At 40.7% G+C, this 13,233-nt stretch overlaps 1 protein-coding gene across 1 annotated transcript in view; it reads right to left on the reverse strand.

Moving 5' to 3' along the window:
• LOC144660423 (uncharacterized) overlaps positions 1-13,233 on the reverse strand; it is a 131,978-nt gene that overhangs the window by 4,884 nt on the left and 113,861 nt on the right. Inside the window, 24 exon segments of the mRNA XM_078521038.1 lie at positions 188-493; positions 1,247-1,526; positions 1,915-1,953; positions 2,774-2,896; positions 4,280-4,390; positions 6,712-7,260; positions 7,664-7,786; positions 8,043-8,165; positions 8,407-8,529; positions 8,621-8,743; positions 8,958-9,080; positions 9,166-9,288; positions 9,567-9,689; positions 9,786-9,908; positions 10,113-10,235; positions 10,513-10,638; positions 10,722-10,844; positions 10,979-11,101; positions 11,203-11,325; positions 11,601-11,726; positions 11,998-12,120; positions 12,236-12,358; positions 12,892-13,014; positions 13,111-13,233. Of these exon segments, the coding sequence (XP_078377164.1) occupies positions 188-493; positions 1,247-1,526; positions 1,915-1,953; positions 2,774-2,896; positions 4,280-4,390; positions 6,712-7,260; positions 7,664-7,786; positions 8,043-8,165; positions 8,407-8,529; positions 8,621-8,743; positions 8,958-9,080; positions 9,166-9,288; positions 9,567-9,689; positions 9,786-9,908; positions 10,113-10,235; positions 10,513-10,638; positions 10,722-10,844; positions 10,979-11,101; positions 11,203-11,325; positions 11,601-11,726; positions 11,998-12,120; positions 12,236-12,358; positions 12,892-13,014; positions 13,111-13,233 (3,628 nt within the window).

Here is a 13,233-nt window from a genome sequence, read left to right on the forward strand (position 1 = left end):
CTAATGCTCCAGTAACAACAACAACACACGCTTTATTGCCAATAGATTAGATTTGAATTACAAACATCTATTAATATAAAAATAGGTAAATTTACTCAGTATAACTTAAAAGCTAATCGAGCTGACTAAATTGACTTTTGGGAGCAAATTGACTTTAAGTGTCTAAGTGTTGGCTTGACATACTTACCCATCTGAAATCAGATCGTACTGTATCGTACTGTTCGGATTAGGGTCTGGTGTTGCGTGACAACGTTGTGCCTGCACAGCCAGGCGAGGATCTTTAGAGTCAACACTAAGCTGCAGGAAAATCCGCTCATTAACTCTGACGCCAATGGGAAAGCTTTGGTCGCCATAGGGACGAGTGTAGTCTTCATCTTTAAACACTCCCAGGTTAACATCTAACATTCCGACGTCCGAGGCGTTGCCTCTTATTATTTTCCTGCTGGTTTCTAACTGGATGGCGCTTGCTTGAACCTCCTTGAGGTAACAGCACCTGGAATTTATAAATAAATACCAGAAATGTGTGTTATCAACTGCTATATCGTGAATATTTGAATATCTTCCCTTCTCTTGAAAACGTCTACCATATCACACGAGCAAAATTCCTTCCACCAGCACATCCAAAAAATTTATATCCCTATGGGCTTATGTTTAGACGGTCCAAACACCAACTTTCATAGACCACATCCCTACAGTTGAAATACTGCATCTCTTTTTAAAACGTTTTACCCGAGTAACCTTTTTCAAATAATGTGAAGGGCCGCTTTCAATAACTAAACACCATTTTCCCATACTTTGCCTACACTTTATATCGTAAAATCCCTACCCTTTTAAATACCTTCAGCCTGAAAAAGGTAGCCCTTTCGGGCAAAGCCTCCCCGTATAGTCCACTGTAGAAAGTCCTGCTCTAACCCGGGAGCCTGAAGCCTCCAGGAAGAGCAATTGACACCAGATGTGCTTCGTTACCAGCAAATGTTAACCCAACACACATTAACGTACATATATCACTACTTCGGACTTGAAATCCGAAGGTCCCGCACCACTACCTGGTGTTGTTTCACGGTAGACCGGAGAACAACTACTCAGGCTCCTCATATCAGCCACGCTTGCGAATAGCCAACTGGTGCGCCTCCTGCTAGTTGGGAATTTTAATCTTGTTTTGTTTATTTGTAATATTAGTTTCTAATGGCCCCATTAGCACTTGTGCTTAATCAGTTACCAAGGGTAAACCAATGTCGTTTAATACCTGAAAGGAATGTCAACCTCGGCCAGCCTCGTAATTATGGCCTCTGTTGGCTTCTCTTGAATGGTGTTCTCGTAAATGAAGGCGTTGTCGGTAGTCATCATCTTCGTGCCACATGACGTCAGATTAGTCTCAAACAGGAAGTGTGTACCGTTATCCGTTGGAAGGCATCTGGGGTCGTTAAGGCGCACGTCAGTCCTGCGCATGCCCATTAGGAACGCCTTGTTCAGTACCACACGGATGAGCATCTTTCCACAAGAGATCGCCAAATGCTCGTTTATGACTACAAGGGGATAAAACATTGCAAGTTGTCACAATTACAATTTTCAGTGTGAAGGAATGCAGTGCTAATGTGGATGTTATGATAAAAGCAACGAAGATGGTCCTATGCAAACCTCGTCGACACAAACTAACGTGTTTATAAAAAAGTTTTGGGGCCCGATAAACTCCCATTTGCTGGTCTCTTATGGCAACTTTCAAAACGATTCACTTCAGAAAGTAACATTCATGAGCAAAAAAATGAACCACACCTATCTAAGACTTAGCTAAACAGATGAATGTGCAAGCTGTGATGTTAATGTACACAGAAAAGGCAGAAAAAAAAACTCTCAATTGCTTGGACTAAAGAAACGAGTTTGCCACTAAGGTTTACGAACTGTAGACAAACAAACCTTTAAAGCCTCCGGTTGCTCCTATAGTCGTTTCAGATTCTGAAAAGAAAAATAACAAAATTATTACCATAACCTTATGAAAACAGAGGTTGCAATGCACAAAGTGTTATTTGACGGTAGGTAAGTCTGTGTCCGGCTGTGGCCTCAGCCGGAGTTTCCGGTTTTTGTTGTGGTCCCCCCGGGGGGGGGTGTTATTTGACGGTAAATCGTGAAAATTCGTGGTGAATTGCTTTTTACCACTTGATAAAGTTTGCCACATGTTTTCGTGTTTTAGTGCCTGGAGTGAGAGGCGCGGTGGCCTCATGATTTGTGCGTGAGGAGTCTGGATCAAGTGGTCAAAGTTGCTGTCCTGGTCGGGGATCGTTGTGTTATGTTCTTGGGCAAGACACCTAACCCTCACAGTACCTCTTTCCACCCAACCAGGGCAAAGTGTTAGGGAAGTATGCCAAAATGCTGAGCAAAGGCTAATTAACAATTAGACTGCGAGCTTAAAGTTTTTCAATCGCCTGTCAAATATAAGTCGAAAGAAACCGAGAGCGAGCAATCTATTTGTCTTAGAAATTACCCAGTGGCTGTTCTATTAAATAAAGAATGCCAATAAGAAATGACCTTTTGACGGTTTTGTTTAATACATCTTAGCCTCCGTGCCACGGTCGCTCCGTGACCCTATTGTCGATTGATAGCAGATGCCTGTAAAGCCAACCAGATTGCGAGTTTTCCAATAGCCGGACAGTGGGTGGCGCTAAATTGTGAAATAGTGGCATCCTATCGAGGGGTAGTAGCAATGGCTTTATCTTCACCTTTCTGCCATAAATAACACGCGTATCCTTGTTGTTGACAGTTATAAAAATTCTTTTACCTCTACAATCGAAACCGTCTCCCGTGTAACCATCCATACAAGAACAGTCGTACAAACCAACATTATTGGTGCAAAACGCGTTTCCGTTACAAATATCTGTTCCAAGCTCACACTCGTCAACATCTACAAAACAGGATAAGCACGTTAATTAGATCATTCAGTCTATGAAATAAATTAAAGTCGGTAAATATTTTAATTTATCACCCATCGCCCTCCAAATAGGACTTTCAAGACTAAAGGTGGATTTCCACTGTCGCGTTTTTGTTTACGCACGTTAACGGGCGTAAAAATTATAAACGTACGTAAAATGAAATTTTACGCGCGCGATTACGTGCGTCGAATTTACGTTGTCCAATTTCCAATGCCACGTTTTTTTCCAGGTATTTACGCACGTGACGCGCACGTTTACGCGCGTAGCGATTTGGGGTTGAAAAAAGTTGAACCGAGTTCAACTTTTCGCGGCTGTCTGCGGTTACGCAACGATTTACCCAATCATACTTTTGGATTTCGTCACATGACACCACTTACCATGGAAACCATTTTGTTTTAAATCGCCCATCGATTTCTTGGGAAACATTCAGATGTAAAAACACTTCTCACGACAAAGTCTTAACATTTCAAGAAATAATCTATAGAACTGGCTACAAAACCAAATTACACGAACGCAGTAGTGAAAGAAAACGCCTGGCGTCAGGTCACGTAGACTTTGAGCCGGGAACCGGGAAGGTCGCCAAATCCTCTTTTACTTGATGGTGTCTTTCGGAAGTATTTATAAAATGCCTCTTGGTCATATTCACGCATTTCTTTTTCTAGCGTTTGGTACAAAGTGTTTTCATGGCAGCCATGTTGGAAGAGTCAAACAACAAGATATTTGCATAAAAATTTAATGATTTTTTCCCAAAGGAAAAACAACTTATTGTTTCACTTCTCCAATATGGCCGACAATCACGCACTCTATTCACCGACTTGATAATTCAGTATGGCGGGCATTTACGCACGTTCAACGCGCGTAAAAGGAAACGCTTTTTATTATTTTTTACGCGACAGTGGAAATTTGCCTACGTATCTTTTTTACGCACGTTTTACGTACGTAAATATTTACGCGTCAGTGGAAATCCACCTTAAAGGTGGATTTCCACTGACGCGTAATTTTTTACGTGCGTGGAAAAATTTAAAGACAATGTATGAAAGACTACGTGTTAAACAAACTCTGACAGAAACAGATATTGCCAATGCAAACATAACATGATTACGAATCCCGACTGGCAGGAGGCAGACCCAATGGCTTTTTAGACGGTGCAGCCGAGGAGTTAAAATAGGAACTTCTGTATAAGAAACAACACCAGCTAGTCCTCGAAGTGGAAGAATTTTATTTACGATTAACACATTTCGATTCTAGCGCTCAAACCACTCGATCGTCATGATGTCCCCCTTCCCTGTGTTACTATCTCTACTGTAATAAATTCGCGCTATGACGGCGACGAAGATGTCGACAATAATTCTTACCTTCACAACTAAGACCGTTGCCCGCGTATCCCATTTTGCATGAGCACGTGAAGGTTCCATCCTTGCTCAGACAGACAGAGTCCGTGTGACACTGCGCACATTCATCAGAACCTGCAAGTAAAACCACAGTTCGGTTACTGGTGCGCATTCTGAAGTCAGGCTGCACGCAGTGGGACAGGTACAGTTACCTTGCAAATCCTTGAGTAGTGCAAAGTTAACATTTCAAAAATATTTACGTTTACGAACACGCGCAATGATTTCACTCGTTGAATGAGTCGGTTTAGTTTTTTTTTTCTAAAAATGCTAGCGACCTCTTGTAGCCATGTGACCGAGTTCGATACTTGACATGACTTTGTATGCTCTCGGTCAATAGGAGTGTGATTAAATAGTAACTACGGAGTTAAGGTTCCGGGTTAGAATCCACGTAAAATAGAACTGCTCATAGATTGCCAACTAAACTTTGCCGGTTGGTTGTTTACCTAAAGAGAACTTAAATTTTGAAATAATCAAAGTCTCTTGAGACTACGACTTTTTGATGTCTATTTTGGCTGTCAATGGGTATGGAGTGTTTGCAAGGGGGTCATTTTTACTTTTAGGAGTGGAAGTCTTGAAAATAACTTAGCTTACCTGAATACTTTACACTTCCACATCACAAAATGAAACCTAGAAGTCAACAACGCGCTTTTACAAAACCAACCGCAAATTAAGGAGCCAAAGAAAACCCAATCGAAAACACATTGAATATACTGTAGTACTCGTGTCGCGTATACGCTTATTCCGGCCTACTAAAGCAAACAAACAGTTCAGCGGTCAATACACTCAAATACCCACACCCCCGGCCCACACCGAAAAGAAATCCAGAAACGCGAATATGTTTTTCTCGTGTTTAGCGAGACTAACGCACGAGTGCGGTGAAAGACTTGTAAAAGTACAATTTGCGTTCTTTCGTTTTAGGTTAATTTAGCGCTCCTTTAGTGTGTTAGACGCCTGTACCAGTCCAACTTGCGTTTTGTTCATTTGCGTCGTTTAGTCTGTGAAAGACTTATACATTGCCTTCAAGTGTTGCACGCTTTGTTCACCCACACCGAGAAATCGAGAGGTTTTCTCGTGAGCGTACTACGCAACGAGTCGCGAAAACAAATCCTTAGGTTATGCGCGGCGGCGCGTTCACCCACCGATGAGAACGCGAATAAATGATTATTCACTCGTGTTAAGCGTGACTAACGCAACGATACAATCCTAGTTTTCGGTGAGATACTCACGCATAAAAATAATTGTTATATACGTTTATACATGTGACAAGTCACGTTTTTAACACGAGATAGCAAGTGTTACGCATACTAAGAGATCCCTTTCATCACCCACAGCGGCTAATGGAGTTCAAGTCTCCGGTCCAAAAATACGCACGTAGACAAAAACAATTGTTATCATGGCGGGTGTTGAGCGCAGGTTGAGCGGAGAAGTAGAAAGCAAGTTCCTAGGTTTTAAAAATCTCTCAAGAGTTTTGTTAAAAAGACGAAAAGGGAGAGAGATAGTTTGTGAAAGAAAAGATAATTTCCGTTCTTTCATTTTAGGTTTTTAGCGCCCGGCCGGAGGAGACGCTTGTACTAGTACAACGCTTAGACTGTGAAACACTGAACCACTCACACCGTGTCACCATGAGATACTCACGCATAAAAATAACTGTTATATAACGTTTATACATGTGACAAGTCACGTTTTTAACACGAGATCGCAATTGTTGACGCAATACTAATGAGAGACCCTTTCATCACCTACAGCGGAAGTGACAAGTCACGTCTTTAACACGAGATCGGAAGTGTTGACGCAATAATAAGAAGAGACCCTCATCGCCCACTAAGCGGAAAGAACTCCTTGAGAAATTAAAACAGTCCCTTGAGAAATTAAAAAAGTCCCTTGAGAGTAGACAAGAATGTTCCAAATTTTGCCCACATCACTCCTAATGTCCTACTTCTGCTTGTAAACAAGCAAAATAGTCGAAAAAAAGGGGGGGTCACCGTATTCGTTTAGGAGCAGGAAGACTTTGTATATACCACATAATTCCTTTGCGAGTACTGGCAAAGTACACGTTTTCAGTGATAATGTATTATTCTGCCATAGAAATTGATTTGTATTTATTTTATAGAAAGAATTTGATCGCTGATCTCGAACTTAGAGAAAAAATAATAGGTCACCGTACTCGTTTACGAGAAAACGGTGATTTATCTATCTCGCGAGCCAAGCCGCATAGAAAAAAGCGGCCATTTTGTTTGTGTGCGCGCGCTAGTTACGCGTAAAATTCTGCGCAGTAAGGATGCGCAATGCAATACTAAGGAATCACCTTAACAACAAAACAACAACAAAAAGGCATGAATTACAACAACAACAAGATCAACAGCAGCAACAACAACAACATTCAAGACAATAGTTACCTTTCACGCCATCGTTCATAATCTTTTGACCAATAGCATCTCCATCATCGGCATCCTTAATTTGCATAACAATTCCTTTGCTTGGAGCGAGCCTTGTAAGCTCATCCAAGTCAGCGAGTGAACCAACAGCCACTGGCAAAACAAGAATTTTGCTTTCTTCTAAGCGTTTGGCACTCGCCGACAGCACCTGAGGGTAATTCACTGACTTCTGATCGATTAAAACAACCAACACCTTCTTGGCGCCAGCCCTCGGTGGGGCGTTGTCGAAAACTTCCTTAGCTTGATCCAGAGCTTTCTTCAAATCTGGCGTGCCTTCAGGTCTTTGGACAGCGTCTATAGCGTTCTTAAAGTCTTCAGTGTCTTTCAAATCATCAGTAAAATCAATTTTAGTGCTGGGTTCTCTTCCACTTGTGATCAAGGAATAACGCGCATTTTTAGTTCCATATTTGTCGATGATGACCTTTGTCGCATCCTTCATTGTCTTCAGTGTAGGGTTAGATAAGGCACCGATGACTACAGCGAGATCGATCTTTGGAGTGGCTTCTATTTCTAGACAAAGCAAGATAAAGTATAAAATGAGTTATAACGTAATTTGTAAGAGGAAACTACACATGCCATTGCCATTACTTCTGACTTAGTCCACCCACCTTATAACGTCAAAACCAAATGATAAAAAAGCTTAGCTTAGATAGGCATGTTTTCCCGCGTCTGGCACCGTTTGCATGTTTTGGCTTCAAATTCCGATTGGTTAATTGAGTTATTTGTGAATGACTATCTTTTAAACATCTGTGGTCTTGGTTTTACGACGGCCATAAAACCGCCTCATTCACTTCCGAACGTAATGGCAAAACGATTTTAAAACAACTTAATGGCATCTTTTCATAACAAGGAACAAGCCAAAGCAAAGCCTGCCTAGAGATCCGTCGTTTAAATGAAAACGATCCGTAAAAACCTTGACATGTTTTCCCGTCTCCAGTGAATCCTTGTTTACACAGGCAGCTGTACGAGCCATCATTATTGGTACACTCAGCATTTTCATCGCACGGACTGGAATCCGCAGAACACTCATCGATATCTACGATAAATTAAATAAAGATTACTGCCATGTCGTCTCTGTGAATCAAATATAGAGGATTCCCTTTTACGAGAGGCACAACACACATTAAAGGTTTGTAACCAACACTGTTAATTTAGAACATTATTTAGATCACGAAGGGCGTACGCGTCGCTCGCCTAGGTACAAGGCCGACTACCAAATGAAATTTTGAGAAAATACGAACGATACCTAAGCGGTATCGAACATGAATGATTTTTTAAGCATTTTCTCATACCTTTACAATTCTCTCCGTCTCCAGTAAATCCTTGTTTACAAGTACAGCTATAAGAACCGTCACTGTTGTTACAATCAGCGTTCTCGTCACACGGACTGGGATCCGCAGAACACTCGTCGACATCTAGTGATGATGGAAAAAAAGAAACTATTACCAAAACAAACTCACTGTCAATTTCACAGATTTTTTTTAATGCTCAGTGCCGTTGATTCACCTCAGGTGTTCAAGGCGTATAAAGAGTGAAAACGATGTTAGTGGAACGATGGGATCGATGTGAAAGAAACGATCATGTTCTTGTGAGACGCAGAGTTCAGTTGACTGTGTTGAGGGCGCATTGGATTGCTTTTTACACGAGCTCGCAAACCTTCACACACTGCGCCATCTCCAGTGAATCCTTGTTCACAAGTGCAGCTATAAGAACCGTCATTGTTGACGCAATTAGCGTTTTCGTCACAGGGGCTGGGTTCTAAAGAACACTCATCGAAATCTGGTGCAATAGAAACGGAAATAATTAACTAAATTTCACTCTGAAAAAAGGTTTTTTCAAGACGTAAAAATAATTGACAGCGTGCATCTACCTTCGCAGGTCACGCCATCTCCATCAAATCCTTGTTTACAAGTGCAGCTATAAGAACCGTCACTGTTCGTACAATCAGCGTTCTCTTCACACGGACTGGGATCCGCAGAACACTCATCGATATCTGATTTGACAGAAGGTAAGTATTATAACGATGTGCAAAAAAGAATATTTTTTTACGACTTATAACTAACGCATAATAATTTAACTCACAAGGAAGTAACAGCATTCAAACAGTGTTTGAGCCTACAAGGTAACATCCCAAGCAAGGGAATTCCTCCTTTGTTACGAAAGCTAATTTTTCAAGACGCAATGTAATGGTTTTATATTCCACATACCTTCACAAACTGTTCCATTTCCAGTGAAACCTTGTTTACAAGTACAGCTATAAGAACCGTCACTGTTGGTACAATCAGCGTTGTCATCACACGGGCTGGAATCCGCAGAACACTCATCAATATCTGATGTGAATGAAACAGAACATGGCGATTTAAGCTTGATATTGTAAAGACTTGGGAAATATTATGGAACAACATTCTTGCCTACCTTCACAAACTGTGCCATTTCCAGTAAATCCTTGTTTACAAGTACAGCTATAAGAACCGTCACTGTTGGTGCAATCAGCGTTCTCGTCACACGGACTTGATTCTGCAGAGCACTCATCGATATCTGATTAAGTAGGAAAAAAATACGATTACTAAAAAGAACATCTCGAATGTACCACTGTTTTCTCCGATTGCGATTCACTTGTCAGTTTTAAGGGACGTATAAAGAGTGAAAACGATGTAGGTGGGTCGAAGGGAGTGGAAAGTGGACTACTGATGGATTCGATGTGATGAAAATGAAAACGTTTTATTTGTTCCACGTGAAACACGATGTGAAACCCAGCGTTCCGGGTTGACTGCAATGAGGGCGCAGTGGATTGCTTTGCACATTTACTCCCAAACCTTCACACACTGCGCCATCTCCGACGAATCCTTGTTTACAAGTACAGCTGTAAGAACCGTCACTGTTGGTACAATCAGCGTTTTCTTCACAAGGACTGGGTTCTAAAGAGCACTCATCGAAATCTGGTGCAATCAGTAAAATGGACATCATTTACGAAAATTTCATACTGAGAAATAAGTTTTGTCAAGACGTAAAAATAATTGACAGCATGCATCTACCTTCGCAGGTCACACCATCTCCATCATATCCTTGTTTACAAGTACAGTTATAAGATCCGTCACTGTTGGTACAATCAGCCTTCTCGTCACACGGACTGGAATCCGCTGAACACTCGTCGATATCTGTAGTATTGCAAAATACATAACCGTTAAAAATAAAAATAAAAATTCTATTATTTTTTAGGACTTATAACTTACTCACAAGAGAGTAACAGCAATCAACCCACCTTTAAACCTACAAAGTACCCTCGCAAGCAAGGGAATTCCTCATTTGCCGCGAAAGCTAAATTTTCAAGGCGCAATGTAATGGTTTTATTTTCTACATACCTTTACAAACTGTTCCATTTCCATCAAACCCTTGTTTACAAGTACAGCTAAAAGAACCGTCACTGTTGGTGCAATCAGCGTTCTCGTCACATGGACTGGAATCCGATGAACACTCATCGATATCTGATTAAAATTAGAATAAAAGATACGATTACTAAAAAACATATTTGGAATGTACCACTGTTTCTCAGTGTTTCTCAGTGTTGCGATTCAGTTGTAAGGGGCGCATAAAGATGATGTTAGTGGGTCGAAGGGAAAGGAAAGTGGACAACTGATGGATTCGATGTGATGAAAATGAACACGTTTTATTTGTTCCATGTAAAACACGGTGTGAAACCCAATGTTCAGTTGGCTGTGATGAAGGCGCAGTGGATTGCGTTTCACAGATATACTCGCAAACCTTCACACACTGTGCCACCATCTCCAGTAAATCCTTGTTTACAAGTACACCTGTAAGAACCGTCACTGTTGGTACAATCGGCATTCTCATGGCAAGGATTGGGTTCTAAAGAGCACTCATCGAAATCTAGTACAATAGAAATGGAAATAATTTACTAAATTTTTACAGAAAATATTTGATCAAGAAGTAAACTGACACCATGCATCTACCTTCACAGGTCACGCCATCTCCATCAAATCCTTGTTTACAAGTACAGCTATAAGAACCGTCACTGTTGGTACAATCAGCGTTTTCGTCACATGGTCTGGGATCCGCAGAACATTCATCGATATCTGATGTGATAAAAGGAAACAATTATTTCTTGTTTATGAGGATTTATCTTGATTGTACAAAGGCCTGCTTTTACTTACTAGGAAGATCTGTTATGAATGGCTGGCCTGTTATATTGTATTTGATTTAATCATACCTTCACAAATGGTGCCATTTCCAGTGAATCCTTGTTTACAAATACAGCTGTAAGATCCGTCACTGTTGGTACAATCAGCGTTTTCATCACACGGACTGGAATCCGCAGAACACTCATCGATATCTGATTGTAAGAAAAAAAAATACGTTTTTGTTTATTTTGTAAAAAAAAAGCTTATTTATGTCCTTAAGTTGACTTTAGAGAAGACGAACCATTCTTTCTACCTTCGCAAACTGTTCCATTTCCAGTGAATCCTTGTTTACAGTTACAGCTATAAGAACCGTCACTGTTGCCACAATCAGCGTTCTCGTCACAAGGACTGGAATCTGCGGAACACTCATCGATATCTGATGAGAGATAAGAGAGAAACGGCTATAAACTCTCTAAAAATCACTTCATAACAAGAGGATGTAAAAGTGACGATGTCGAGTTTTGTTTGAACACTGTTCCAATTAATCTGACAAAAGAATGAAACAACAGGACATAAAACAAAAACATGACGGTGGCCGATGATATAGTATGAAAGAAAGTGACCGATTTGTTTCACGTATTGGAAAATGCCAATGGTTGACTGTGATGAAGGCGCCGTGGATTGCGTTCTTTTAACAGCTTTCTTTCAAACCTTTACACACTGCACCACCATCTCCTGTAAATCCTTGTTTACAAGTGCAGCTGTAAGAACCGTCACTGTTAATACAGTTGGCGTTGTCGTGGCAAGGACTGGGTTCTAAAGAGCACTCATCAAAATCTGATGTAATGAAAAGGGACATCATTTACTTAATTTCCCGTACAACAAAAATATTGTCAAGACTCAAACTAATAGTTTAGACGGAATGATGTCTCTATGATATCGCTATAGGAGGCTGCGTGGCCTAGTGGTTAGCCTCCTGTCAGTTGGGATTTCAACAAGTTTCTTTTCGATCTATAATATTTGTTTCACTATTTACAGTGTCCTCAGTGAGCACAGCCGTGCTAAATACATTGACACTTAAATAAAGTGATTTATTTTTTTTATGTACCTTTGCAAGAAACGCCGTCCCCGTCGAAGCCTTGTTTACAAGTGCAACTGTAAGAACCGTCACTGTTGGTGCAATCTGCGTTTTCGTCACACGGACTGGAATCTGCTGAACATTCATCGATGTCTGTTGGGATATAAACGACAAGTGCTTAGTTTTAAGCCTTCTGACAACCTTTCCTTGGTAACCTGTGCAAATACGCCCACATAAGGATCGTTCCTACCAGTAACACCGCCTATACCTTCACAAACTGTTCCATTTCCAGTAAATCCTTGTTTACATGTACAGCTATAAGAACCATCACTGTTGGTGCATTCAGCATTGTCGTCGCATGGACTGGAATCCGCAGAACATTCATCAATATCTATAGGATACGACAGAGAAGAATGGGTTAATAATAAAATGACCGTGTTCTCCCTGCTTGTCGTGCTTGTTTTTAAAGCTTAGTTTCCGCTTTGTGAAACTCGAGATAGGATAGGTCTGTAAAAACGTCCCAAACAAACTATGAATTCCTTATCATTCAATTCTGAAAGAACATCATTACATGGAGCTTGCATAATATGGACTAACCTTTTACTAAGGAAGAAAGCATCAATTAGTGTGAAAAGAAATATGACGATTAAGACCGGGAAAATCTTCGCACTTCGGAAATCTATTCTCCAATCAAAATATGGCAAGAAAAGTTGAGAGCACTGCAGACGTTGTCACTCCATCGGGATGCGATCAGTTGCTAAGCAACGTATAGGGACGAAAACTTATTATACACTGTAGGCTACGTTGGGTCTCGGAAAACAAGTTCGCAGGTCAACATTACATTGTTCACTATATACACACTGTTTACATGACTAAAACTAATGACTTCAATTCTCTCGTGTCCATACATTCCTTATTGCATACCTTCACAGACTGTGCCATTTCCAGTAAATCCTTGTTTACAAGTACAGGTAAAAGAACCGTCAATGTTGGTGCAACTGGCATTGTTATCACACGGTTTTGGTTCTAAAGAACACTCATCAAAATCTAACGGAACAGAGGGTAAAAACAATTAAGTATTTTAAATACAACAAAGAATGTTTAAATACTCGAAATCAAAGTTAAAAAGAACAATCTTTTCACCTTTGCACACCTCCCCATCTCCATCAAACCCTTGTTTACAAGTACAGCTATAAGAACCGTCACTGTTGGTACAATCAGCGTTCTCGTCACATGGACTGGAATTCACAGAGCATTCATCGATAT

Source organism: Oculina patagonica, chromosome 7, assembly GCF_052425735.1.
Source record: "Oculina patagonica isolate OP01 chromosome 7, crgOcupat, whole genome shotgun sequence".
Classification (NCBI taxonomy): Eukaryota; Metazoa; Cnidaria; class Anthozoa; order Scleractinia; family Oculinidae; genus Oculina; species Oculina patagonica.